Source organism: Kogia breviceps, chromosome 1 (genome assembly GCF_026419965.1).
Source record: "Kogia breviceps isolate mKogBre1 chromosome 1, mKogBre1 haplotype 1, whole genome shotgun sequence".
NCBI classification, from domain to species: domain Eukaryota; kingdom Metazoa; phylum Chordata; class Mammalia; order Artiodactyla; family Physeteridae; genus Kogia; species Kogia breviceps.
In genome coordinates this window covers 33,357,267-33,384,240 of record NC_081310.1, presented here as the reverse complement: position 1 = coordinate 33,384,240, position 26,974 = coordinate 33,357,267, and the positions used below count along the sequence as shown (strand labels likewise).

The window sequence follows — 26,974 nt, the reverse complement described above, 5'->3', positions numbered from 1 at the left end:
AGGGCACAGGCTCCAGACATGCAGGCTCAGTAGTTGTGGCTCACAGGCCCAGTTGCTCCGTGGCATGTGGGATCTTCCCACCCCAGAGCTCGAACCCATGTCCCCTGCATTGGCAGGCAGACTCTCAACCACTGTGCCACCAGGGAAGCCCTATTTTTAGTTTTTTAAGGACCCTCCATACTGTTTTCCATAGTGGCTGCACCAACTTACATTCCCACCAACAGTGCAAGAGGGGTCCCTTTTCTCCACACCCTCTCCAGCATTTGTTGTTTGTAGATTTTCTGATGATGCCAATTCTAACTGGTGTGAGGTGATACTTCATTGTAGTTTTGATTTGCATTTCTCTAATAATTAGTGATGCTGAGCAGCTTTTCATGTGCCTCTTGGCCATCTGTATGTCTTCTTTGGGGAAATGTCTATTTAGTTCTTCTGTCCATTTTTTGATTGCTAACCTCATTTTTTTTTTTTTTTAACTGAACTACTAACAACCATATCTCATGAAGCGCTAGCAGGAACCAAAATTTCATGTTTTCTAAACTGAGTATCACTGCAAAATATTTCTAAACTTGAACTTTAAAACCTCGCTGATTGAGCCTCTGCCTCCAATTAACCTGGTTGTCTCACTGGGAAGGGGTGTGCACGTTGGTGTCCAGAGTCCTGACCCAGCTCTTGGCCTCTATTGGGTAGAAAAGGCTGAACTTCCACGTGAACTAATGAAATCACGTGTTTGTCTTTCAGGTTCAGTATTTCTTCAAGATCTTGGATAACTAAGTGTAGAAAGTAAAGAAGTCACAGGTTGTGGTGTTGAGGCAAGAGTGAATCACACACATGAGGAATGTGTTCATTCTTTTATTGTCCATTGTTTTAACCTGACTGAATACAAGATCAACAAGAGCACTGTACTCCTGGCAATTATGACATATGTTAGAACATGTATTTTGCACTGCAGACAACATTTAACACCAGTCTATGGGGTACTGCATTGCTTTTTATAAAGTCCAAAATAAAGATTTATTTTCAAACAAGTGACTTTGGTTTATTTCATACATTACACTTTTTCTCGCAGAAAAAAATAAAATTGTACAACTGCATAAATATAAAATTCTTCCACCATGAAAATGGTTAAAACATTCATAAAGACACAGCACCAGCAGGTGATGCCTCCGGAGAAAGGAAAAAAGGAAAGTGAAAGAAAATGTACAAAGCAAAGTAATCAGCCCTATCACTAGCCAAAGTGACAGGTGCACCAGATCTCATACACAGCTTCAGAACAGACTGGAGGACAGGGGAAGAGAAGTCAGGACAGCATTCAGTACAAAGCACAACACAACCCATCACCTTTGTGTGTGTTTCTGTAGTGTCACTTAAAATTTAAAGGGCAGTTCCCCCATAACAGCCCACCCCACCCCCCCCAACCCAGACCCAGGAAAAAAAATAACAATAATAAAGACCTAACAAACACCACAGGGAAAGACTATGGAGTGTGTTAAAAATGCTCATCGATGGGCCGTTATCATCTTTGAAAGAGCCAAACCCAAAAAGGAAAAATAAAGTACCATGCCAGTTTTATTCCCATTGAATATTTACACCTTGGACAGCAAACTTTGCTCACGTTAAGTAGAAAACAGATACGATAAAACATGGCTTGAAAAATGACCAGAGTGTGTGCACCGAGAGTACTGTACACTAAATAAAATACACAAGGCAGCAATACTTAGGGGCCAGAAACACTGCTTACTATAAGTCAGTTATGGAATCATAATTTACAGTAAAAATGGGCACGTCCCAAGGCTCAATTTTTATTTTTCTTTTGTCATTTACAGTAGAATAAATATTTTGTTGCTATTGCTACACTTTAAATTTACATTCTAACCTATTAAATGCAGAAAGCTAGTGTAAAGCATATAGATTAAGTGTAGGTCCCATACGTATTACGGTTTGTTCAAGACTAGTAGGTTTTTGTATCTTTTTTAACTGTTTTAAATGGCTAGTGGGAAAGATTTGTGCTTGTGATCAGCTCTTAACTTCAATTTTTACGTCAAAGCGTCCCTGAAAACGGTCTTTCTCACTGTACCCAATGTTCTCACCATATGCCTTACACTCTATGCGGATTTCCGTGTCCGTGGTGAGGTTGGTGAACTGTACAGCCAGCAGGGGCTGCAGGTACTTGGGCTGCAGGAGCTTGCCGTAGTAGGGATAATACTGCAGCGGGAAACCAGGGTAGCTGCCCAGTCCAAAATACTCCACGGTTCCAATTTTCTCCTTATCTTCGTCTCGCTGGAAACCAGAGAGGAAATGAGATTTTCACGGCTCACATCCTGGATGACTATTTGTACTCATACACAAAGGAGACGCTCAGTCCCACAAAGCAGTCTGCAAGCTACTGCTGGAGGAGATCAGTCATCTGCTGACATGCCAGCTCAAGCCCCTCACGGGAGGAGGTAAGCACTAACCACTGAAGGATACGGGTACGGCATCTCCCACGAGAGGAAAAGACACACTCAGCCTAATCCTTAGTAGCTTTGAGAAATGGTCACTAAAAGGAGGCTTTCCTCATTGTACAAATGGGAAACTGCAGCAAAAGCCAACTAAGCCTTTCTTCAAGCCAACACCACCTCCTAGAAATAGGGCCAGCACTGAAAGAAACTCTTCAGTGTTGGCCCAGTGGATATTTTCAATGACATTACCTCCAAAAGTTTAACTATTTGCCTTTCATTTTCTTGTGTCCATTTCCTTTCTTGGTGCCAAAATAAATTTGAACTGTTTGGAGATTTCCCTTTCTTTATTCTGCTTCTCTCTCTAAACAATCCATCAGGTACCTGTCTTCAGATTTAAAGGGAATACACATTGATGGTTACCTTGATATTTCAATATTTTTTTAAAGAAAAGCCAGAAGCAATTTTTCAATGTAAAATTGTCAATTAAAAAAAAAAACGTTGGACTCAAGTTTTTAACACACCGTGTGAGCCACAGAAGCACTTATGTGGGCTAGTTCACCTCTCAGTTCTGTAAACCAGTATTCCAACTGATTAAATTCAGATATTTCAGTTTCTTGCTCCAGTGGAGAAACTGATAGATGTTTTTATTCTTGTTACATCTTTCTGTTCTTTTAAGAAGTTTTACCCAGTATAGCTACAATTCAGTCGGCTGAGACTGATTCCTGGAAGCAGTGCTTCTTACTTCCCATGTTAAAGTTTTACCTGTAATTTAAAACAATCTCCTTCATTCTCCCCTCTCTCCTGCCCCACCCTCAGTAACTCTAAAGGTCTCCTTACCTTGCCAGTGCACTGAACAGGCAGGACATATGGATTATACTTCATCACTGGGTAATTCTCCAAGGACTCATTCTTGGGAGGCTAAAAATAAAACCCATGGTGGTCACTAAGTTTGTAAATAATTCCTTTAACTTCTGAAAAATAAAACTAGCTCGTAGCCCAAACAAGTACACTTTGGTCAATTGAAATAATAACCAAACACTTGAGGACAGCAGAATGAATGACTCTCTTAACCAATCTAGGAAAGGTCATGCTGTGATTTTCTTGAAAATAAATGCCCAAGTTTTGTGACCACTACAATTAAGCTGTGATGCAGCCCAGTACTAAATGGAACTTCTAATGGCAACCCGTTGTAAGCTTTATTCAAGGACACCGAAAAATAAGAGCCAACTCAGAAATAATGCTCTCTTCTCATTTGCTAAGATTATAATTAGATGGAAAGGTTGGTTGACATTTCTGTTTTTATAAAACTTGGGCTTTCCTCCCAAGCCATGAATAAATAATGCCATCCTTCTCCCTCAAGCATGCCTTCTTCAAGTAAGCTTTCCTTCTTTTCTTTTTTTTTTTTCCCTTTTTTCTTCTTTTTTTAAATCTCCAGTGGAGGCCCTGTCATTTAAGTCCCAGTTTTGTTTGGCAAGTCCAGCATGTAAAATAGATAAAAGTGGCATTGCCCTCAAGAAGGGGTCTTGTGAAGGGGTGACTGCATCGAAGGGACCCATAGTACACGTTGAAAATTACTGCTGTAGTGAAATATTCAGGGCCTGCCTTCCTAGATCCCTGGCTCAAATCCATCTCAGGAGAAGTGTGATGGACATCTACCCCCTGGAAGGCAGACAGTCACTTGCTTACTCACATCAGCAGAGTATGTGAGTCCTGACATGAGATGTGACACATACATAGCCTAATCAAAGTCAGATAAAATGGACAATTCTCCATATCAGTAAAGGACTATTTTTGGTACTGCTCTTTGTTTTGGAATATAAGAAAATGATCATCTAGATTTGATTACTGGAACTTTCTGCCATCAATAGATTTATCTTCAAAAATATGAAGAGAAAATACATATTGATAAAGAAGTTACCAGAATCTGTCCTCAGGGAGTGAGGGAACGGGCACATCAAGTGAGATGTGTAGTACTGCAATCTCTGTAATTCCAACAACGAAAGAGTTGGGGATTTGGGATGCGGGGCTGAATCAGAAAGTGGCGATGGATAACCAAGGGGAATCCAAAGGGAAAAAAAAGACTGAAAACAAAGAGTAGCTGAATTCATCACTTTAACAGAATATCTTTATAAATATGGGAAGAGATGTGAATCACAACAGACTCTGTGGGGGACAAATATCATTCAATGCCTATGAAAAGGAATTATAAAAAGTGAGGGATTCAGAGAGCAAAGATCATGATTAGTCCTTTGGATACACTGCACCAATTTCTTTCATTGCCAAATAGCTTGTTTACCTTGGTGAAGAGTTTCCTAGCAATATGAATATCAACCCTAAGTGTGACACAATGGCTCTCACCATTTTTCTTCGATTACCTCCTAGTCTAAGTGGAGAGAAGATTAAAATTCTGTTGAGAGGTACATTAATTTCTGTAGGAGATCCAACAAGCCAGCCAGGCAAACATCCATGCACCCACTCATCCATTTTTGCCTCTGGTGGCAGTAAAGGAGTTTTGATGTATCCTTCAGTTAGGTTAATAAAACTTTTCATCTCTACATTGATTTTCTTTTGAAAATATTATTCATGGGTAACAAGCATTGTGGAAATAAAGAGCATATAATAGAAAGTTAATGAACAAAAGAGCCAGATTCCAGAAATGAAGTAAGTTTGTTCATATAACTCCGTATACTGCAGTCAATTCCTATCAGAACCAAAAAGTACCCTCTTAATGGCAATGCTCTCATGAGCAAATGGGAGAAATCTTCTGTAAGAATCCACGCTTAAGAGAAAAGGACAGCATTTTTTAATTCATGAGCTGGAGGAGAGAATGAAATAAGCAGTCTTATAAAAACAGAGATAACACCCATACAGTTTTTTCTTCTAATTTTAAAGAACTGCTACCATCCCACCAAATGGTGAGCAAAGGCAATTTGCACTTTTTTGATGATCTCTAGTAGTATTTACCCATTGTAAGTTGCAATAATGGCAAAAGCCAGTGGCATGGTTATAAAAGTTCAACCTAGACAGTATTCAACGTCTGATTTTGCAACAAAATCTTCATTCAGAAAAAAACAAACATTTTTTTCTGATGACCAGATAATTTTTTCAGATTACCAGACTTTTTTTTTTTTTTTTTAAATACTGTGGCTCCTAGAGTACCAAAACCTGAGTATGACTGTACATGCAGGTGGGTTTTAAATTTAAAGACATCTTTTTCTCTTTTTACTTTTAAAGAGTTTATGTTATAGAATTACATTATAGAAATCCAGAACAGGGCCACAGGACTTACTTCAGAATTTGGCTTTGCCACACAGAATTTCTCTAACTTTAGGAAATGAGGTTAAGGACCTAACCCTAAGAATTCCAAGGTGGCCACAGAGGTTTTCAGTGTTACTCTACTGATCAGGCTTCAAAACTGTCACTGAGTATCCTTTAAACGTCTGTTAGGGTCTCTCTTCATACCAATTAAGGACTACATCGAATTGTGAATGGCTCTTAGGTCTAAATTCTATGATTTAAAACATTACTTGCCTTAGGTTTGAAGCCCAAAACTCGGTTGAGCTTTATAATGACACATGGTTTGCCCTCTTTGTAGCCGTAAGTTTCATCATTTATTCCAGAGCAATTTCCCAACCATTCAAGCTTGAACCTGCAGACTTTTCGCTCTCCTCTTTCGTTGTTAAATTCTCCTCGCTCTTTGAGTTCGCTGGGCACATCTGAAAATGCAAACGCCGTTTTCACATTGTACCAACAATTCCCTGAGCACCACTGAGAAAGGACAGGGCTCTCTCTCTTCCTTTTCACAATTATTCTAAGACAGGGCTATCCTGCACTTAATGTATTATATCACCTGAATTAAGAAAGGATTTCCAGGGCTTCCCTGGTGGCGCAGTGGTTCAGAGTCTGCCTGCCAATGCAGGGGACACAGGTTCGAGCCCTGGTCTGGGAAGATCCCACACGCCGCGAAGCAACTAGGCCCGTGAGCCACAACTACCGAGCCCGCACGTCTGGAGCCTGTGCTCCGCAACAAGAGAGGCCGTGATAACGAGGCCCGCACACCGCGAAGGAGAGTGGCCCCTGCTTGCCACGACTAGAGAAAGCCCTCGCACAGAAAAGAAGACCCGAAACAGCCATAAATAAATAATTTAGGGCTTCCCTGGTGGCGCAGTGGTTGAGAGTCCGCCTGCCGATGCAGGAGACACGGGTTTGTGCCCCGGTCCAGGAAGATCCCACGTGCCGCGGAGCGGCTGGGCCCGTGAGCCATGGCCGCTGAGCCTGCGCCTCCGGAGCCTGTGCTCCGCAAGGGGAGAGGCCACAACAGTGAGAGGCCCGCGTACCGCCAAAATAAATAAATAAAAAATTTAAAAATAAATAAATAATTTTTTAAAAAAGAAAGAAAGGATTTCCAGCAAGCTATCTCTCATCTCTCCACTGACCTTAAAAAGGTATTTTACCAAAAGCAATAGCCAGTACCAAAGCTTCACAGTGCTCGATGTGCAGCACATGATGTTTGGTCTCTGCCGATATTTCTTTCTTTAAATAATGGATGACTCCACTAAGTAGAAGACTGAAAGGAAACTGGATCTCTCTTCAGGAGTAGCATAGTTTGCACAGGTCGACATCAGCTCAGCTCAATAACAGGGACGTTATAATTAGAACACAAAAGGACTGCCAATAATTTTCAGAACTGGAAGTTTCATGGTTGGGATTTCTCGGAGCTATGCCTCTAATTAACATGTTAAACAGTAAAAAGGGAGTAGGAAAGAATTGTTTTTCCTTTTCAACCACGATTCAAGGTTTAAAAAAAAATTTTTTTTGAGTTTTTGTCTTTTAACACTGAGTTCTTATAAGCATTTGTTCAACTGAGAAATTGTATTGTTGCATTTTTTATTTCAAAGCCAGAGAAAGAATAAATGAGAACAGAATTCAAAGTTAAAACAAAGCATCCTGCAGGAAATGGATGCAAATACCATGCAAACACCATAAATTATATACATATTTTTAAGTCCACAAACTAACTATTTTCCCTTCAAATAGTAAAGTGCCTCAATTCAGTCCATCTCTTGAGAAGTGAATCACTCTAATTATCCAGCATACGGGCCTTTTAATTACTGCAAAGTAAGATGAAAACCTCAATTAAATTCTAATGAGAAAAATTTAGTGAAAGAGTATTTTAAATTACTAACTCTTTTCAAAATGACTTAAAATGGCAATTCACCCCATATTACACAACAGTCTGCCATTTAAAGAACTGGAGGTGGGCTTCCCTGGTGGCGCAGTGGTTGAGAATCCGCCTGCCGATGCAGGAGACACGGGTTCGTGCCCTGGTCCGGGAAGATCCCACATGCCGCGGAGCAACTAAGCCCGTGAGCCATGGCTGCTGAGCCTGTGCGTCCGGAGCCTGTGCTCCGCAACGGGAGAGACCACAGCAGTGAGAGGCCCGCATACCACAAAAAAAAAAAAAAAAAAAGAACTGGAGGTGATAAATGCTTGAACTGAATCAGAAAAACTGGTACCACCTGGTAACTCAGAGTGGCATCTTGTTTTGGTAGGCATGACAACAAGGCTGGGAAATTCACACTCCAGGTAGCAAGGAGGAGGCTGTGCATTCCATCGATGGCTTAATGCAACTAAGAGCCATTGTTTACATTCATCAGTCATTCCCTTATCCATGTGATCAGCTGCCTAAGACATATTTCATTATCCATCCCAGCCAGGGTCTCTAAAATATACCCTGACCATAAACCCTCCTCCATCAGTATCAGTGTGGTTATAGCTAATCACACCAAAGGTTCATTTTGGTGACAGAAGGTCCTGTGAACTCTTCTGTAGGGGCCAGGGGTTTGATGGGGAGGGAGGGGGGCAGAAATCTGGAAATGTAAGCAATTGTATTTCTCAAAATCAATGGATGTAAGAGAATCAAATCTGTAACTGTGGTCTTTGAGTCTGAGTAGTAAAAACAGAGATATCTGGGAGTGTTCAAAAGTAAGACACCTTTCAAATACAGGTAAAGTAATATTTGAGGCTATACTGTTTATTTCATTGCATCCAAGCCTAACCCATAAAGTGTTTCTGCTTTAAAAAAAAAAAACAACACAAAAAACTATCCTCTCAGTATGGCCCGAGTTCAATCTTTTAATTATTTCAGGAGTCTCTTTCAATCATTAAGTAACAAATAGAAACAGGAAATCAGAATTAACCAACCACAAACATCCAAAATATGTCTACTTACTGCCACAATCTTCAAAAATCATATCATCCTTCTGGGCCGAATCTTTGTACTTCTCCAGGAACCTGACTATGTTCAGCACGTATGCCTCATAGCTCTTGGGATCATTAGGACGAAAGGCAATTTCAGTCTTTTGGATCTGAGGAATCTGTGTTAATCCTAGAGCAGGAAGAAAAGTTAGAAAAACACAGAGAAAATCATGAGTGGGAAGGTAGTCAACCAAGATACTTCAAAAGCTGACTCTCCACGTATAAAACATACTTTGCTGATCCCATCTGACTAAAAAGAATGGTTTGAATTCTCTCTCCTGTGAAATCCTTTCTCTGGCATTTAGGTTAAATACCTAAGTACCAATGACTATGTCTTGATATCAGATGTCATTTAAGTTCCCCAGCAACGTTTCATGATAAGCATATCTGTTTTTTATGAATGAAAACACTTCTTGCACAGAAAGGTTAAGTACCTGACCCAAGGTCACAAAGGAAGTGGTGGAACGGGAATTCTAACCCAAGCACGTGGTACTCGAAAGCCTGTTATCTTTCCAGTCCTGCCTTGTGCACTGCTAGCATCTCATGCAGGTGGCTTTCCCTTTCCTAACTGCACGTAAGACTGAGCACAGACAGCGTCTTCCATACTCCTTTTAATCAATTAACTTATGACCACTGAAAATGCTACAGACTCAAGACTACTCAGTAGAGGCATTTCTTTGGATCGTTGAACCTAAACTGGAGGAATATGGAATTTATGTGCAGTTACTACTCCTGCTTTCCATTCCAAACATAAGTGGTTATTCTGAGCAAGTCAAGTGCCAGCCAGGGTAAAAACCAAAGTATGTGTACCTTCGTTTTCCACTCTTCAATGGACTTTTAGATTCTTTAACCTCTAAAAGCCTCTGTCATTCACAAGACTTCCTGAATAGATGTTTGAACAACACTACACAGCACTATCCAAGATAGTGGGTGGAGAGTCAATCACAACGGCACTCTATTCCAGGAAGCCAGATAAAATATAAAATGCATGGTTAAATTTGAATTTCAGATAAACCATGAAAAATTTTTTATGTTAAGTATCTCTCCTGTCAAATTCAGGACATACTTACAGAAATTATTCATGGTTTATCTGAAGTTCAAATTTAATTGGGCCTCCTGTGTTTTTATTTGCTCATCTGGCAACCCTATTTGAATCCCCACTCCCAGACCCGCCCTCTTTGGGTTGGGCATGAAAGATGGCTCATCACAGTCGCTTCAGGGCACCTCCATCACTCACCTAGGGGTTGTTAAACACGCAGCCTCGCAGACTCCACTCTGGACCTGCCCAATCCCCATCTCTAAGGGTGGGACTTGGAAATCACTGCTTAACAAGCTTGAAGAGGTCCTTAAGCACCCTTGGTTTGAGAACCACTGCTTTAGAGAATTAGAACCTGAGGGTGGCAGTCGTGACGTGGGTATGAAGATAATGACCTAGTCGAAGTGTAAGTGATGACCAGAGAGAGACCAGACTTCAGTAGGGCCTGGGCTAAATGGCCGTTATTTTTTTCTCGTCATTAAGGATGGCTTTGAGGGGCTTCCCTGGTGGCACAGTGGTTGAGAGTCCGCCTGCCGATGCAGGGGACCCGGGTTCGTGCCCTGGTCCAGGAAGATCCCACATGCCGCGGAGCGGCTGGGCCCGTGAGCCATGGCCGCTGAGCCTGCACGTCCGGAGCCTGTGCTCCACAACGGGAGAGGCCACAGCAGTGAGAGTCCAGCATACCACAGAAAAAAAAAAAAAAAAAAAAGGATGGCTTTGAGCTTCAAAAGTAGTTAAATAATAGGGGGGGGGGCAGCTCAGGGGGCCGAATGGGCAAGTTCTTCTGTGCTTGCAGTTCCCTAGAGGAATGGAGACGATGGGAGATGAAGATGAGGAACGTGAGGGTCTGGAGCCAGGCAGAGAGGGTGCCCGAGACAAACTACAAAGTGACATTAAGAAGCATCTCTGAAAGGGTGATGGAGAATCTGAAGAATTTCAGGGGGGAAAAAACGCTGTCAACAGTGATGGAAATGAGTCAGAGAGGAAGTAGCAGAAAATCTTCAGTTAAAAATAAAGGTTACTACAATTAAAACATTTTTTTATGATGCTCACAAACAGTAGAAGACTGTATGAGTTAAGCAATTTAAATATACCCTAAAAAGTGTTTTTCTACATTATTTAGTTAGAAAACTGGCATTGTGATTATTTATGGTACAAAGAGGCCACATGATAAAGATGATAGATAACGTGCAAACATAAACAAAGTAAAATAAACAAGAGGTGAGTGGAAGCTTTCACTGAGATTTCCTGCCTGAGCTAGTAGGGTAAATAGGGCTTCCTGGGCTGAAATGCAGAACGTCTGGGAAGGAGGGTCATCGCTGGTTTGGGTTGTAAACAAGACATTTAAGTCAAGGTGACTTGCTTGGACCTGGGGAAGTGCAGAGACAGGCCCAGAGCCAGAGGTTTAACAGAACTCAGGGGGATGGTATGTTCTCCCAGAATAACCCTGGAGTCAGGAGAGAACAGAGCTTTGAGGGACATTCACATGCGAGGGGCCAGCAGCGCACAGGGCAGCCAGAGAACTCAGAGGCAAATGCCTTTGAATTTGTCAGGCAGGAGGTCTGCCTCGAACCTGGTGGTGAAGGTGGTGGGCAGAAATGGACTAAGAGAAGATCTGTGTGCAAAGGGTTAAACACTGTTTCCAGGCTTGGGAAGGAGAAGGCAGGAGAGCAGGAGACAGATGAAGGGTGAAGAAGATGAGAGCAACTGTCAGAAGCCAAAGAGCAGTCTCGCCTCGTCTTCAGGTAGGAAGAAGGTGGGGAAGGACCGTCTGGCTGACGGGCAGGGACATCAGTGTGATGAGTGACAGCCATGCCAGCCATGGTCCATCTGCAGAGCAGGTGACGCAGCCAAAAACAAAATGCTAACAAAACGTCAGTGAGCCTGGTGTGAGATTTGGAGCATCTCACCCAACAGGTTAAAAAGAGGAAAGTGACCCTAGAAGGTCACACTGAGAGTAAACACGGTAGGACCTAAATGGCAAGATGAGGGTCACACAGGTCAGTGTTGCCTCTGGCCTGGCTTCAGCTCTCCTCCCCAGCAGTCCGCCTCTCACTTTCTGGCCGCTTCTGCGCCCCTCTTCCAGCGGCTGTTCTATCTCCCGGATGTGTGTGTGAGGATGAGTGATGTACTTCTCAGATTGTCCCAGAGAGAAAAGGAGAGCAACAGGAGGAGGTGGGATTCTGCGCTGTGCTTTTCATCCCCTCCCAACGCCAAGTGCAGGGTCTCCACTATTAAAGAGACCAGGTGACACGTGGGAGACCCCAGGCATTAGCTCCTTTCACATAGTGCTGTGGGCCCCTTACTACCAAAAGGGTACTGCTAGTGAGTGAATTCTTGAGCAGACTAACAGAAATATAGATATTATTATTACAGGCACAGTGGTGCCCACTGGCCCAGAAAAATGTTATACACAGTTGGTCTTGTGTCTACCAGTTTCCAAGAGCCCCAATCCTTCAGAGAGTCTGGCTTATGACCTAAGCCCCGTCAAGCCTATATGTTACCACATGAGACAAAAGCAGATCAAGCACACTTGAAGGATCTCTACTGTGTTCTGTACAGAGAAGCATCAGAAACTGGTGAAACTGAGAATGCAGGAGGTGAAATGGACAGTTAAGCATTGGGTCTTAACAATCCTGTGACTTGCCCACCTGCATTAGACCTTGGGCCAAAGTCTCTGCCCCATCGTTTGCATTTTCAGTGACGTACAACCTTGGCAAAGGGAGCCCAGGAACCCAGGGAGCTCGGCGGTGTCTCGCTCTCTTCTGTAAAGTTTCCCTCTGGGATCTCTGAAGGATCGCAGAACTAATATAAGCCTTAGTGACGATCCTTTTAAGATACCTAACTTCTGATCTAAATGCTGCTTCCAGAAAAGCATGAACCATTTGGGTTGAGGTCATGCAATCAGCTTCTCTCGCTAAACCGTCACCTATGGAGCAAGTACATAAATAATACACACATATCCAGGAGGCCGCCCCACAATCCAGGGTGGCTGTTGCCTTCCTGGTATGCTCTTCAGCCCCTCCTCACATTTCCGAAGGTCCCTCACTCTTTCACCCACCATCTCTGCCTCCTCGCTTTTCTTTGTCCAGAACCTGCTGACCTGAGAATTCCTTTTCCTGGAAGCTATCAGAGATCAATCACCCGGATGGTTCTGTTCTGGATAATCTTAAAATCTCTGATGAGACTTTCTCTAAACCATTAGGAAAATTCCTAGTCATTTCCCTAAAGCAATTAGATACTTACAAGAGGCAGATGAAGGACCCTTGACCTGATATCTAAATCCTTTAAACCATTTACTTTACATTATCAGACTAATGGAAAGAAGGGATAGAAAGAATTAGGATTGGATTTGGCAACTTCTTTATTATCTTGAGTCCACAGGCAAATTCCTCAAGCCTGACCCTCTCCAAGGACACACAAATCCCATCTTGCTGACTGGCCTTCTCATTAGCTGTTTTCACACTAGGTCAGATACTTTCGGCTGTCCCTCTCCGCACTGCCCACGCCTTAACAGTCCTTAGTTATAGCTCTGGATAAGGACGAGCTTTGTTTGCAGTGGTAACTCCCAGAGGCCAAAGATAGCAGAACACCCAATCACTAGCTTGTCGTTTCAAATTATATTCCAGGAAACAGATCTAACCTTTTGCTTCTCCAGTCTTCTGAACTTGAACTGACATTAACCACGCTGAGCTCTGTACAGCTTTGCCTTGATCTGACCATTTGCCTTAAATTACAGAGTGATTATTATCAAGTAAAGCCACCTGAAAGGATTGCAATGAGAATCTGGATATGTGAAATTTTAATATTTGGTTTTTAATGAGTATGTCAGCTTAACATAAGATTTGAAGTTAAAATAATAATTAAACAAACAAACAAACAAAAACCCTTTGGCTTTGCATTTGCTTTTGAGTTGCACTGGCCTCTCCTTGGTTCCCCATCTCCTGAGAAACAAATAAGGAAAACACTCAGTCCTCAGCTTTTAGTAGGTGTTCACAGGGCAAGTAAAAGAGGGAGGGAAAGGAAAGAGAAAAGAAAAACTTTTCATTAAGAAAGAAGTATTTTGCTTCCAATTAGGTTTATAATGTTAGCAGGCTTATAATTTCGCCATCTACTTGTGAGTCTGAAGTACTTAAACTAGAATGCATTCATTTTAACCTTCTAACAGTTACTCAAAGGAAATCCCAAAGCACAGCTGCTTGTACCTGTCATTTACTACATCCAATAAATCACTAGGCCAAATACTCTAAATAGGTATCATTTTCCACAGAAACCTCCAGGAGGCAAAAAATGCTTATAAAGGTAGCCTTGCACACAATACATATATATCATGTGTCTCCTGTACATTCCAAGCAGAAAAGTAATTTTCAATTAAAAAAAAAAAAAAGCTGGGGGTGTGTGATTTTATACACACAGTCATACATTTCTAGGCTCACATATATACACACATACATACATACATACACACACACACACACAAATTTTACCCCTTCAAGTGCCACTAAGATATTTATGGGTTTTGATTGTTGTTTTTAATTTTTATTTTACCTCTGCATGATTAATATCAATTTAGCTAATAAAATACAGGGAGAACACAGGAAAAAAAAGGTGCCACTGTGCCTTCTGGAAACCGGTAGCCTAAGCCTCACCTTCTGCCTCAGCTTCAGCTTTTGACTGTGGCCTGGGATCAGCTGATGTCAACCCTCCTACCTCCAGGCAGAGTCACATTTACCCTCCCAAACCCTAAAGAAGCTGCTCTTTTTGAAGAAAAATCTTAGAAAGATGGGTTGCTGGACTTTCTCTACAGCCTATTTGGATGTTCAACAACCCTTAGTGTATGGAAATCTTTTCTCCTAAGCTAAATGCCATGCACACTGGTTGAAGGCCCTTCTCTGTTTATGGAATTACCCTATATCATCAGATTTTTTTTTTTCCTGTAGCTGTATGATCATCTTCAGGTGAGCAGAGAGAGAATTACTTAGTTCAGGGGCTCTATCTTAGATGTGCACAGAATTTCACAGGGACATATCTGCGATATTTTGTATAGCTGATTACTGTGCTTGTTCCCAAGAAGATAAATGACAACCCCTTTTATAATGGGAAAATATAAATAGTCAAATCCTACTATTTTACATTAATTATGCTTTTTTATCCAAGGCCAAACTGAAGAACAAGTACACATGGTATTTTGACTTGAGATATACAATTTGCTAAGTGACCAATACTATCCCAAAACAAGACTCCATGTGATCCAGGATATTTGACGATGTCTGTTCATGTGTGTGTATGTGGGGAAAGATACTTTTCTGGTCAGAAGCCACTAGGTGACACCTCCCTGCTCCCCTTCATCTCCCCAACTTCCCTCTCGTCTGTGTCAGATAGGCTCTGGAGTCCTGAGATCACTAGAATGAGAGCACTGAACAAGCACAGACATCAAGTGCAACCCAAGGTATCTTACCACAGACATGGAGATAGACACGGAGGCCGTGAGGCTGGCGCTATTTCCACTGCCGTCCTCCCCAAGCCCTTCCCTCAAGTGAGAGCGGCGGAGAAACCCCACGTGAAGCTTCACAGATCCATGTCCCCCTACACCCACCCCCATCTCTGCATGAAATGTATTACCTGGTCCTATTCATCACAGGGCTCTGCTCTGCTCACTCATCTAAAATGAGCATATGAACGAAGACACATTTTCTATGTGGCTCCAAGAACAGTTTTAAGTTAATTAGTAGACGTCCCGTGTACCCGAGCTGACTTATTCGTTGTACCCTTGTCTTTAGACATGAAGAAGTGGGTGAGTTGTGAAGGCCAAACAGCGAGGCTCACCGAGGAAGGGAACTTGGGAGTTTGCTGCTCTCAATCCTTTACCAAACTACAACTCTGGGTAGTAGCTTGCAGAAATACTAGCACCACCAATGCCAGCTCATCCACAGCCTTAAACTCTGGGAGTAGGTTGGCAGGACCCATCTGAGGGAGGGAGGAGAGGAGAGGGAACCGAGCGCCAGGCGGGCCTGGAGGGCATCACATATTTATCGTGTCAGCTCACACATCAATGGAATCTAACGAAATAGCTGAAAAACACCTTGTTGGCACTTTGAAGGAACAACAATTCCTCTGAAGCATAAGGAAGCCAAATATGTCCAATTCCCCCTTTGAAATTTAAGTGAAAGAGAGTAACCTGGGTGTAATGTAGCTTGAAAAAAAAAAAAAAATTAAGCAATTCTGAGCTTGACATGATGACTTCTCAAAGATGTTACGGAAAAACCGAAATGAACTTTTTTGGCCAACCCAATACGATGAGATTGGAATTACAATGCCTTCTACCTTAATGGATTTGAGGACAAGATGTTTCCCTCTCCCAATCAAGATGAAATGGGGGCTTCCCTGGTGGCGCAGTGGTTGGGAGTCCGCCTGCCGATGCAAGGGACGCGGGTTCGTGCCCCGGTCCGGGAAGATCCCACATGCCGCGGAGCAGCTGGGCCCGTGAGCCGTGGCCGCTGAGCCTGCGCGTCCGGAGCCTGTGCTCCGCAACGGGAGAGGCCACAGCAGTGAGAGGCCCGCGAACCGAAAAAGAAAAAAAAAAAAGATGAAATGGAGTCTGCCGGTGGTGGCAGTGTGGGCTGCCGGTCTTCCCACACTGCTTATTTTTCTGCCTTTATGCCGGTTACCATCTCACGGGAAATAGGACCCTTTAAAAATGAATTCTTCCTGCACTGCGCCATCTTTACTTCAAAGCAAAACAAAAATCCTGTCCACAACTTAACAGGAAGAGAACAGTCCACGTATTCATACCTGCTTACCAGGAAGTAAGGCAGCTGGGAATCTCCCTGGACCCCCTGACTGACACACACAGTGGTTCATCCCACTGTGGCTCTGTGAGCCTATGGGGTGGGCTGGGGCAGCAGGGATGGAAGAGGAGACTTTTCCATTACACCACTGGCCAGGCAGCGAAAAGTGCAGGGTCAAACCAGGGACGGGGCCTCGTGAGCGTGACCGTGTGTGTGGGAGCGGGCACACGTGGGTGCCTCCTGCCCTCTCCAGCATGCTGACACCCATGTCTCTCTCCAGATCCAACACCGTTAACATGGTGAGAAGAGATGCCACTGACCAACCGCTGAGGACTTTCCTAAGAGGGTCCCTCAGGGAGGAAAGCTTGGCAGGGGCTAACCTACCAAATGTGGGTATTTTAGAGGGAGAGATTACAGAAGCAACACAATGTCACTTGAACATTTTTCTTAAACATGTTTCCTAACCCAACTCCTCCCAAACATGTTTCATGGACAGCTAAGATTCTATTACCTTCAGGAAAATCTAAGTGTTATATCATCTAAGTGTCAAAGCCTCTCTGTTATATCATCCAAAGCCTGGAAATACTGAATTCAATATCCAAAAAGAAGAAACCTCTGTTTCCAGTGAAATGATAGGGCTATAAAAATAGAGGTGGCTGTTAATAATGCCACCTAATGCCACTAGGTTTGCAACCATAAATAAAATACTATTCACTTTACATATATTTATCACCTCTTTTAACCCTTACAGGTATTGTTCCCATTTTACAGATCAGAAAATAGAGGCTTAGTGAAGTTAAGTACTGTGTAGAATGGTGGGATTGTGTCCAGCTCCACAGCCCCTGCTTGTCATTCTCAGGTCAATTTTACTGGGAACCTATGCGTCGTGGCTTAGGACCTCAGCGGCTGCTTTCATATTTAGGTTAGGCAATGTGAAATTGCCAACACGTAACCATTTTTGACCCACAAAAATAGCAAATTAATATGTTTCAACATAAAATCTCAGCAGCCCTTGCCTTCCAGGTTGAGTAGGCAGATCTGTTCCAATATCTCACAGCAACACAACTTCGTAAGACATTATAAGCAGCGATGGCCACCACTGCTCAGGGCAAGAAACCGTACATGTCATCCATTTTTTCTTACATTTTTCTTCCGTTTGATGATTTAGTCCTTACTCTGAGACTTTTGGGTTTAGCCCAGCATCTTGTCCATTGTTACAGACATATCGACCCAAATGCACTGCACAATGGCCACTGCTTAATTTGGCCACATGCACACGTGTTATTTAGAAGAGATCTGATTACTAGGTATTCTAGTGTGAACAGGGCAGTCAAAACCCAGTCTGGCCAGGTTTGTATTCATGACTCAAGTTTAGTTAATAATAGCATTAATAAGTCTTTATATCTTTAAATGATGGACCAGCTCTTTCACACTCACTAGGTCCACTTGACTTAAATATACACTTTTCTCCTTTTAACTGTCATGAAAATACAGGCTTAGAGATACTACGTTGAAGTCAAAAAATTGCCAGGGTTTCCTTCCATATATTCCTTCCGTTTGTGGCCTGAAGGAATAGTTACTGCCTACCAAAAATACAAATTCTTAAGATCTTCTCTGAAAGATGCCAGGAGGAGGGCTCCAGAGGGTACCCCTCAGAGCACTCAGGGAGAGTCCACGGACTGCCCTTCTTGGCAGCAAGTGCTCTGCCGACCTGGCCTCCCGGTTCAAAGGCCACTATCATTTTCAAATTAATGCCATGTCCCTTGGAAAGGCGAGGGTAAAAGGAAGCTTGACCTAGACTCTCCTGGCAAGGTGATGGGTGAGGGAATGATGAAAAGGAGAGACAGAGAAGTGACCAAGAACCCAAGGGACGGGGCAGGGAGGATGGAGGACTGAGGAAGCACTTTTCCTGGGACACAGACAAAAGGACAGGAATGCATATTTCCAAGATGAGCCACCAGCATTCCTTTGGAGAAGTGACGGTTTGTCAGGTCAGTCCAACTGCTGTGAGGACACTAAATATAGGTACTCAGAATGTGTCTTTTAGGAAGGGGCTGGAAGGAAGGGGAGGGAGGGAAACGGAGAGAAGGCACCTTGGCCAGTAGATTTTCCAGGCAAGGTCATTTACAAAAGCCTTTACTTAAAAGGACCAGCTCTTTGGCTATTTCTTTTCAAAAGTGAAACTTCCCTTTCTGCAAAGAACATGAAGAATATTTTTAATTTTATTAAAAAAGACTGACACCCCAAAGTCAAACTACTCAAGGACTAGTTTTTAAATCTAGGAAATTAAAGAAAATGCTTGACTTTGGGGTCGCCTTTGACTTCGAGTATAAGAATTATTAGAAAATGGCATCATGATTGAAAATTAGCTTTTAAATGGCAAAAAAAAGAGAAAAAATAAAAGGTCTACACAAATTTAAATTATGACTAATGCTACCATAAAAACTCTAGCAGAAGTGAATGTGAGGGACATCCCTGGTGGCATAGTGGTTACGAATCCGCCTGCCAATGCAGGGGACACGGGTTTGAGCCCTGGTCCAGAAAGATCCCAAATGCCATGGAGCAACTAAGCCCATGCACCACCACTACTAAGCCTGTGCTCTACAGCCCGCGAGCCACAACTACCGAGCCCGTGTGCCGCAACTACTGAAGCCCGTGCCCCTAGAGCCTGTGCTCTGCAGCAAGAGAAGCCACCGCAATAAGAAGTCCACGCACTGCAGCGAAGAGTAGCCCCCGCTCAACACAATTAGAGAAAGTCCACATGCAACAACAAAGACCCAACACAGCCATAAATAAAAATAAATAAATTATTAAAAAATAAATTAATAAAAAGAGAAATCACTGCAATGAGAAGCCCGTGCACCGCAACGAAGACCCAATGCAGCCAAAAAATTAATTAATTAATTAATTTTTTTTAATGTGAACATGAAAAGACACACCATGCTTTACTGTCACAAAAGCCAGAGTCCAACATGTTTACTTAAGATCCTACGTTTCACTGTACCAACCAGAATTCTTGCTTCAACCTTTCCATAGACCCACCTCTTTTAGGAAACAGTTGCTGGAAACTGGGGATTATTAAGCAGTCATTTTACATACTTACATGTTCTCTTTTTTTCATTTCCAAAATCCCCTAGATCTAAGTTTATCTGGAAATATTTAGGGGTTTGCTTACAGTAGAGAACTACTTGACTTGGGGCTAAAAACCAGTGTCTTCCATCTCCATATTCTGAAGATTTTCTTCCGAGGGACTTTCTCATGCCCAGGGAGGAGGTGGACATGACAAGGCTGTGACTGGCGGCCGCACCTGATCAAGGCTGCTCAGTCCCATGAAGACAGCCTCAAGATTGTCACCTCAATACAGCTGTCACTAAACCGTTGCCCAGGGTAAGTGCAGAGGGGACGCGTCATTGCCACCCCCAGTGGCAGGCAGCCTCAAGGTCACTGACAATGTGAGAACCCGGAAGTTATGCAACATTTCCTCTCTCCAGGTCCTGACAAAGACTTTTAGATGAGCCAGACAGTACAATCACAAACAGAACAATCGGTTGTGGTTGCTGTCTCGTCCTTCTGTCAGTGTCAGGCACGAGAGCAGTGGGTCTCCCCAGGGTTTAGTGACCAGCGTGGACATGCATGCGTACAAGGCAGGTCACTCAACAGTGACAGCACCCACATCACCGCAGGGCACTCATGCAGCAGTTTGCATTTCTCTATGATAACCTCTTTGTTGCCCCAAGTTTTCAGAGCTAAAGGAGACAGTTAACCTGCAAAGGGGACCCAGAAAGCCAATAAGTAAGACTCCTATTAAACAAACGGGCATATATATTGAGAAGTGAAAAGAGAGCGCCTTTGTTCAAGGTCAAGTTGCCCGTCAATAGCAGGTGGAAGAATGGACCCCTGAAGTCAGGGCTCCTCTCCCTGGGAGCAGGTGGCCATTTCAGAGCTTCTAATCATCCCTAAAAATAAATTAACCTTTAAAAATGGGAGCCAAAGTGGTTTTTTATAGGATTTAACTGAGTCGTAGGCCCCTCAAGCAAGTGAAAAATGTGCGTGAGAGCTGGAAAGGCCCCATAATGATCCCACTAACGAAGCCGTTGGGTGGGAGGGATGAGGAGAGCAAGGCCGTGGTTGGGCGTCACAGAGGCGGTGAGTGGCAGGCTGGGTAGAGGACCAGGGCTCTTCTCGCTCCCAGCAGAGCTGGGAAAATAAGATGCCTGCAACCCTAGGAGCTTTGCCTGCAGTGCAGGTAGGAAAGCTGGCTGCAACAGTCAGAAGTCCCGGTTTTTCCTTCCTAGGCTGGGTTTAAGACCACATGATAGACAATTTTCGGAAGAATGTTTTCTCAATTGAAAAAGTGACGCTCCTTTTACCTCCAGAAAAACTGAACTTATTCACGTTCATTTTACCTGGTGGAGCCACTCGGTCCTGATACGTGGGCTTAAATTCACTGATGGTGAGCAGCATCACTTGGATGGTTCCGATGAAGATGCCAGCCAGGCAGCCATAAAATATTACGTAGAACAGAAGGATCTTAACTGCAAGGAGAACAGACAGAAACAACAAGAGGCTGTGATGCAGTCACATACTCAGAATGCAAGGCAAACCTTCCCAGAGACGAATGGATTTCCTTCCTGGCTTCCCCTCCAAGCTGTGTCTTCAGAACTTCCTTTACCAACATTGATCAAGAGAGTTCATCTCATTCCCAGACTGTAGGGTAAAAACAGGGGGATGGGCAGCCCTCCATTATAGTGCATGTGTGTTCCGGGTAGGATGAATATTCCATTAGAACTAAGGTTCTGTATAGGAAATAATTTTATTCCCTAAATTAAAAACAAGATGTCACAGGACTTCCCTGGTGGCGCAGTGGTTCAGAATCCGCCTGCCAACGCAGGGGACACGGGTTTGATCCCTGGTCCGGGAAGATCCCACATGCCGCGGTGCAACTAACCCCGTGCGCCACAACTACTGAGCCTGCATTCTAGAGCCCGCGAGCCACAACTACTGAAACCCACGTGCCTAGAGCCCGTGCTCCGCAACCAGAGGAGCCACTGCGATGAGAAGCCCGCGCACAGCAACAAATAGTAGCCCCGACTCGCTGCAACTAGAGAAAGCCCGCGCAGCAGCAAGGACCCAACACGGCCCAAAAATAAATAAATAGATAAATGTTCCTTTTACAAAAAAATGTCCTGAAGATCATCAATAAAATCTAGGGCTGTGTTTGTGTGCTTATGCAATGCATTTCAAATACGACAACATACTTCCTTAGAGACTGATGTTTTCTTTGCCTGCTTATCCTTTGACGTTTCAATACTACAATCCAGGCTCTGCTGCTTCTCCAAACATTCAAACACCTGTGAGCTTTTATGCTGAGAAAGAGCAATGAATGCTGAGAAAGCCAGTGAAGCTCTCCTGACCAAGTACATTGTCTTTCCTTTCGGGGGCACCAAACAAGAAAAAAAAAAAAAGGAAGGAAGGAACTGCTATAGTAAAAATGGCAAGCACATTTTTATTTCATCTTCTGACTAGACTCAGACTAAGGACTGGCTTGATAAGCTGCATTTTCTTCTCTCCCTAGTTCACAGGACAACAGAATGGAGGCTGAAAGAGCTGCAAAAGCCAAAAATAATAAATAACAAACCGAGAAGCCCACGGACTGGAATGAAGCTATCAGTTACTGGTTTACAGGGATTATCTCCCCAATTAGCCGCATAGTAACAGGCTGTACTAGGCACCACCGGGCAGCCCTGTGCCAGCCACTCAATGTGAAGGCAGCGTGGGAACAGTGAACCGTAGGGTTATCTAATCTGAAACATGACTGCACAAGGAGGCTTTAGCTTTCTTCTCAAAACGTTCAGATCTCCTGCACTAGATGCTGGGGTCCTTGGGAGAAAGCAACAGAACAAAAGCATCATTGAAAAGAAGTGGAAGAGTGTGTGTGTGTGAGTGTGTGTGTGTGTGTGTGTTCAGGAGGGAGTGGGTTCACTGTGGCTGGAATCGGCCAGGTTTGCCTTCTCCGTACATTTAAAAGCTCAACTTTTCTATCAGCAAATAAAGAGTTCAGGGGAAAACCATACTCTAGTTGTTAAAGCAAGCAAAACACACATAAAACCACACCAAAATGCTTTACCCTTTTTCTCCTCTATTAAAAAAAAAAAGAAGGAAAAGGGCAAAGACACAAACAAAGATAAGGAAAAATGAAAAGACTGTACAATCCAGAACTATAGCTACCCAACTCAATCAGTGCTTCCCCGCAGGACAAGGGTTAAGTGCTGCATTCTGTATCCAGGCAGCAGTAGGCAAATGGCAAGGCTGTGACGTCAAGAGATCTGGAAAAATTTTCCAGTGAATGCTCCTAAGAGGTACAAGAGTTGGTATAACACGGTCAGAAAGAGAACTGTTGTATCCTCTTTTTTGCTGCCCTCACCTCATCTTGGCGCTCTCAGCCTAACCCCTGAAGCATTTTTTAACTCATTCCTTGGACTCAAGATACCTAATTCTAACAACATGAGGAGGTACATAATTGAGGCTACGATTTAAAACACAAATATGATTATGGAAAAAAAACTCATTCTGCAAGCACGCTGATTAAATTGAAGAAGATACAGCCTTTCCTATCTGCCCGACACCATACGCTAAGGGCAGTGGGGGATTCTTCTCTTTTGCTCGGAGACGTTACTTGGCACAGTTTCCCCCGTTGGTGCTGTGAGGTCACTTGGTTAGAGTGGACGACACAGGTGTGGCAGGGCCTATGCACTGGGCTCACCGACACCCAGGCTCAGAAAGACAAGCTGGGCATACTGTACCAACCAGCCAGGGTGGCACAGAGGGTAAACTTTAGAGATGCTTTTTTCCTTTGAAGTAATGTTTCTTCCTTTTAAAAAATACAAGTAATATAGAGGTGTTCCAGTTAGGAAACAAACAGACAAAGAACGAGTACCCTTCAAAAGGTCACAGGCAGAAAGGAAAATGGCATCTGGGCCCAGCAGTAGACATAAAAACCTACCAACACGTGTATTAACTTAATAAAAAGGTAGAAAGCACCAGGTGATTTGTGTGCTGCGCTTTCTCCAGCAGGTGACAGGCGAGGCTCCTGCGTCCATCTTGGTGAAAATCTACCTACAAGCAGAACTGAACCAAGGGCAACCTGCCCTGGTCCCAAGGGCATCCACGTTGGGCCCAGTACTAGAAAGGTGGCATTTTCTCCATAGGAGACACAGCTGTTGCCACTCTCTCTTCCTGTGAGAGGCTCTGTCATTTCTTAGATTGCCAGAAAGGAGTAAACATATTAGTGCAAAATAAAAACCGGATTTTTTAACCCAGCATCTTGGAAAATGGAAGGGAAGATGAGACAAGAGCACCAGTCCTGATGTCTGCATTCATTAATCAGTGTATTGACACTTTGCTGTATGTCGTATCAAGACACAAATATCAATACTTTCTCTCTCTCATATGGAGGTGCTGCCTTATAAAATGTCAGCTTACAAAACAAGTCGTTCCATACTGCCTTACCCTCTAAAACAAATATTATTCTGGAAATGGAATAAGGAACGAAAGACATTTTATGAGAGGGAAAAACACTAGAGGGCAAATTTTACAATATGGCTGGGGTCAGTGCAGCCCCTGGCCCATGACGAGGCTGGGGTCAGATCATCGTGGTAGGAACCTCCAGTGAATCTGGGAGAAGAGAGCCCATTCTGCAGTGCACCCCTCAGGCCTCACTCGAGTTACCAGGAGTTGCTGGGAGATGGCCCAGGCCAGGAGCTGTTCACCCTACAAAACACCCAGAGTTCTTCAGGCTTTCCCTTCCACATTAAGAAAACACAGAGAGCTATCTTTCTCCATGAGAAACTATGGCAGTAATCCCACTGAAGAACAGTCTTCCCCAAACAAAATATAGAATACAAGCTAAAAGCCATCCCTTTAAAGACCGACATTTAACACGGCTCAGGGATATCTATGCTTCTCAGCACAGGTATGGGATAAGGTTTCACCTTGACTAACCTTGAAATGTGATGCATTATTAACCCTTTACTTTTCAATCAAAGAGACCCACTACAGGCTGCTTTTTTTTTTTCTCTCTACAAAAATCGTATATTCCAGCTTCTTCCATTTCAAAATGTCAGCCAAGCATTATTTCCCTGACTCATTCTCTTGCCGATGCTCACAGATCCTTCCAATCAGGAGCACCACATCAGCACCTACCCAGGGCTCCCTTAGTGGCTGCAGTGGTGGTGCTAGTGGTGTCTATGATGATGATGATGGTGATGATGATATTAGAGAAGAAGGAGGGGGCAGTGATGCAGGAGGGGGGGAGTTCCCTCCCTCTCTCTCTCTCTCTCTCTCTCCCCAGCAGTCACGACTCTTACAGATTTGCCTACAACTCTGCCCTTCAAAATGACCTTAAAAAAAAAAAATGTCACCCTTCCCGTGTAGAGAGGTAGAAGACAAGTAAGGTATCTAATTTTCAATGGCGGGGGGGAGTCTATCCAGCCAAGCAACAGGCTGCCCAAAATCTTATAAGATAACCTGCTTCTGCCTTTGTGCTATTTATTTCTTACACTAACCCTTCACCGTAATCAACCCAAGCTACTGATTCTGCACCTATCTGTAGACACTGAAAATAACCAGACTTTGCCATGTTTGGGGGCCAAGGCTCAGAAACGAAGTCCTGACATGGAGCTTCCTGGGCCATTTCTGGGCTGTGATGACTCCACGGTAGGTCATCGGGGGAAACTCTGGGCATCTCTACGAAATACTGCAGTGTATGGATTCTGCCACCATCACCGCCGCCCTCCCACACCCGCTTTTTGAGGTACATATTTAGACTAGAAGAAAGCTGCTATAATACACAACCTCGCCTGCATTCGATCCGACCACCCTCATGCGGTTCTCTCAGAGCCTCAGATCTCATTTTTAAGGACTTGGGACATGACTATAGGGAGAGGCATATCTAGTCTCCCACAGCCTGACCATTCCCAGGACGGAGGAGCTCAAGCGACGCTCCGATAGACTGCAAATTACCAAGACCGCTAAAATACACACAACCCTCTGCCTGGCGCGCTCCTATCCCCACCCCGCGTCTAGCCCGGGGACTCCGCATTCCGCACAGAATGACAAGCCCAGGCCGGCGCAATCTGAGCAGCGCTCACCACCCGACCCCTCCGTCCTCTCCAGCACGCAGCGTGCGGAGCGGTCCGCAGAGCCTGCGCAAGGGATGCGCCTACCAGAAAAGACAAGGCGCTAGAAGCGAGAGCTGCGGATCCCGTACTTACACCAACTGCCACCGGTTCTGCCCAAAAACTCCTTCTTCTCCGAGTTCCAGATGAATTTCTTCCAGCTGCCCTCCTCCTTGGCTTTTCCGCGGGCCATGGTGGCGGGTCAGCAGCTGCCGCGGGGACTGAGGGTGGGAGACTGCGGCGTGCGCCCTCGCGTCCTCCCCGGCTGCCAGTCGGCGTCCCCGGCCTGGCTCTCCGCAAGCTGCAACCGCCGCTGCCGCTGCGGCTCTCAAAGTGCCAGACGCGCGGTGGAGGAGCAGAGGCAGGAGGGGGAGGCGGCGGCGGGGGCGGGGGCGGAGAGAGGAGGGAGGGACCGCGCACGCTGGGCGGCTCCGAGCCCCGCACCTATTGGTGGGCTCACGGCCGCTCGCGGGCTCTCTTTGGTCCGCCACGCGCTCCTCTTGCCCGTAGGGGGTTCGGGGGCTCCACGAACCCGCAGCTGCCGCTCCCGCCGGGGACGCGTGCTCGGCCCCCGCCTCCTGTGACCTCTGCAGAGACAGGCAGGGGACAGGAGAAAGTCAGAGGCAAGAGGACGTACACACGGGCTGCGGGCCCAGGACTCTGAGGCCAGCCACGAGCCGAGATATTGGCTGAAAGCGCACGCCCTACCTTTACTATATACCGCGCCTCGGCGACCGGGCGCCCCGCCCACTGGCGGCCCGGCGGGCCAATCGCCGGCGCGGAAGGGGCGGGGCCTAGGGCCCGAAGGGGCGGGCGCGGGGCCGGCACAAAGGAGCCGGGGCGGCGGCGTGAGGGGCGGGCTGGAGAGCGGGGGCGCGGAGAGGGGCCGGGGGAACGGCGAGCGGCGCGCGGGTGGCAATACGCAGCCCCCTCCTCGCTCCGGGCTGGGCGCATACTCGCCCTTTCTTTAGTGAGGTGCCTGGCAGAAGCTCGGGGACCCCGGCCCGGCTGTCCCGATCCGGTCCCTCTCGTGCGCTCCCGGCCTTCTTCCGCCGCAGGTCCACCCCTTCTAGGCCCTGGCTGGGTGGGGGAAGGTCACTCCGGGACGCCTGAGAGTCGGCGACTCTGCCCAGCTCCGCCCCGCCTCTCCGCTCCTGCACCTGCCGCCCCCTCCGCGCTCCAAGCCCCTGCGGTTGCAGTTCCGGCCCGTCCCTCTCCTTCCAGTCCAGCCCAGCCGGCAGCCCCGGCTCGTGACTGCCGGGCTGTGCTCCCTATGGG

The 26,974-nt window shown here is 45.0% G+C and overlaps 2 protein-coding genes across 2 annotated transcripts in view; one reads left to right on the top strand and one right to left on the bottom strand.

Moving 5' to 3' along the window:
* The window catches only part of NME7 (NME/NM23 family member 7), a 255,564-nt gene extending 254,539 nt beyond the window's left edge, over window positions 1-1,025 (top strand). Inside the window, exon 12 of the mRNA XM_059050588.2 lies at window positions 739-1,025. Coding sequence (XP_058906571.1) covers window positions 739-771 — 33 coding nt within the window. The 3' untranslated portion in view covers window positions 772-1,025. The remainder of the gene's footprint in view (window positions 1-738) is intronic.
* ATP1B1 (ATPase Na+/K+ transporting subunit beta 1) lies at window positions 834-26,451 on the bottom strand. Its single transcript, XM_059050996.2, has 6 exons — window positions 25,793-26,451; window positions 20,927-21,055; window positions 8,671-8,826; window positions 5,970-6,154; window positions 3,276-3,356; window positions 834-2,277 (listed from the first exon to the last, which is right to left on the bottom strand). The coding sequence occupies exons 1-6, from the start codon at window positions 25,887-25,889 to the stop codon at window positions 2,014-2,016; spliced, it is 912 nt and encodes a 303-aa protein (XP_058906979.1). The 5' UTR covers window positions 25,890-26,451; the 3' UTR covers window positions 834-2,013.
* Window positions 26,452-26,974: the final 523 nt, after the last annotated feature.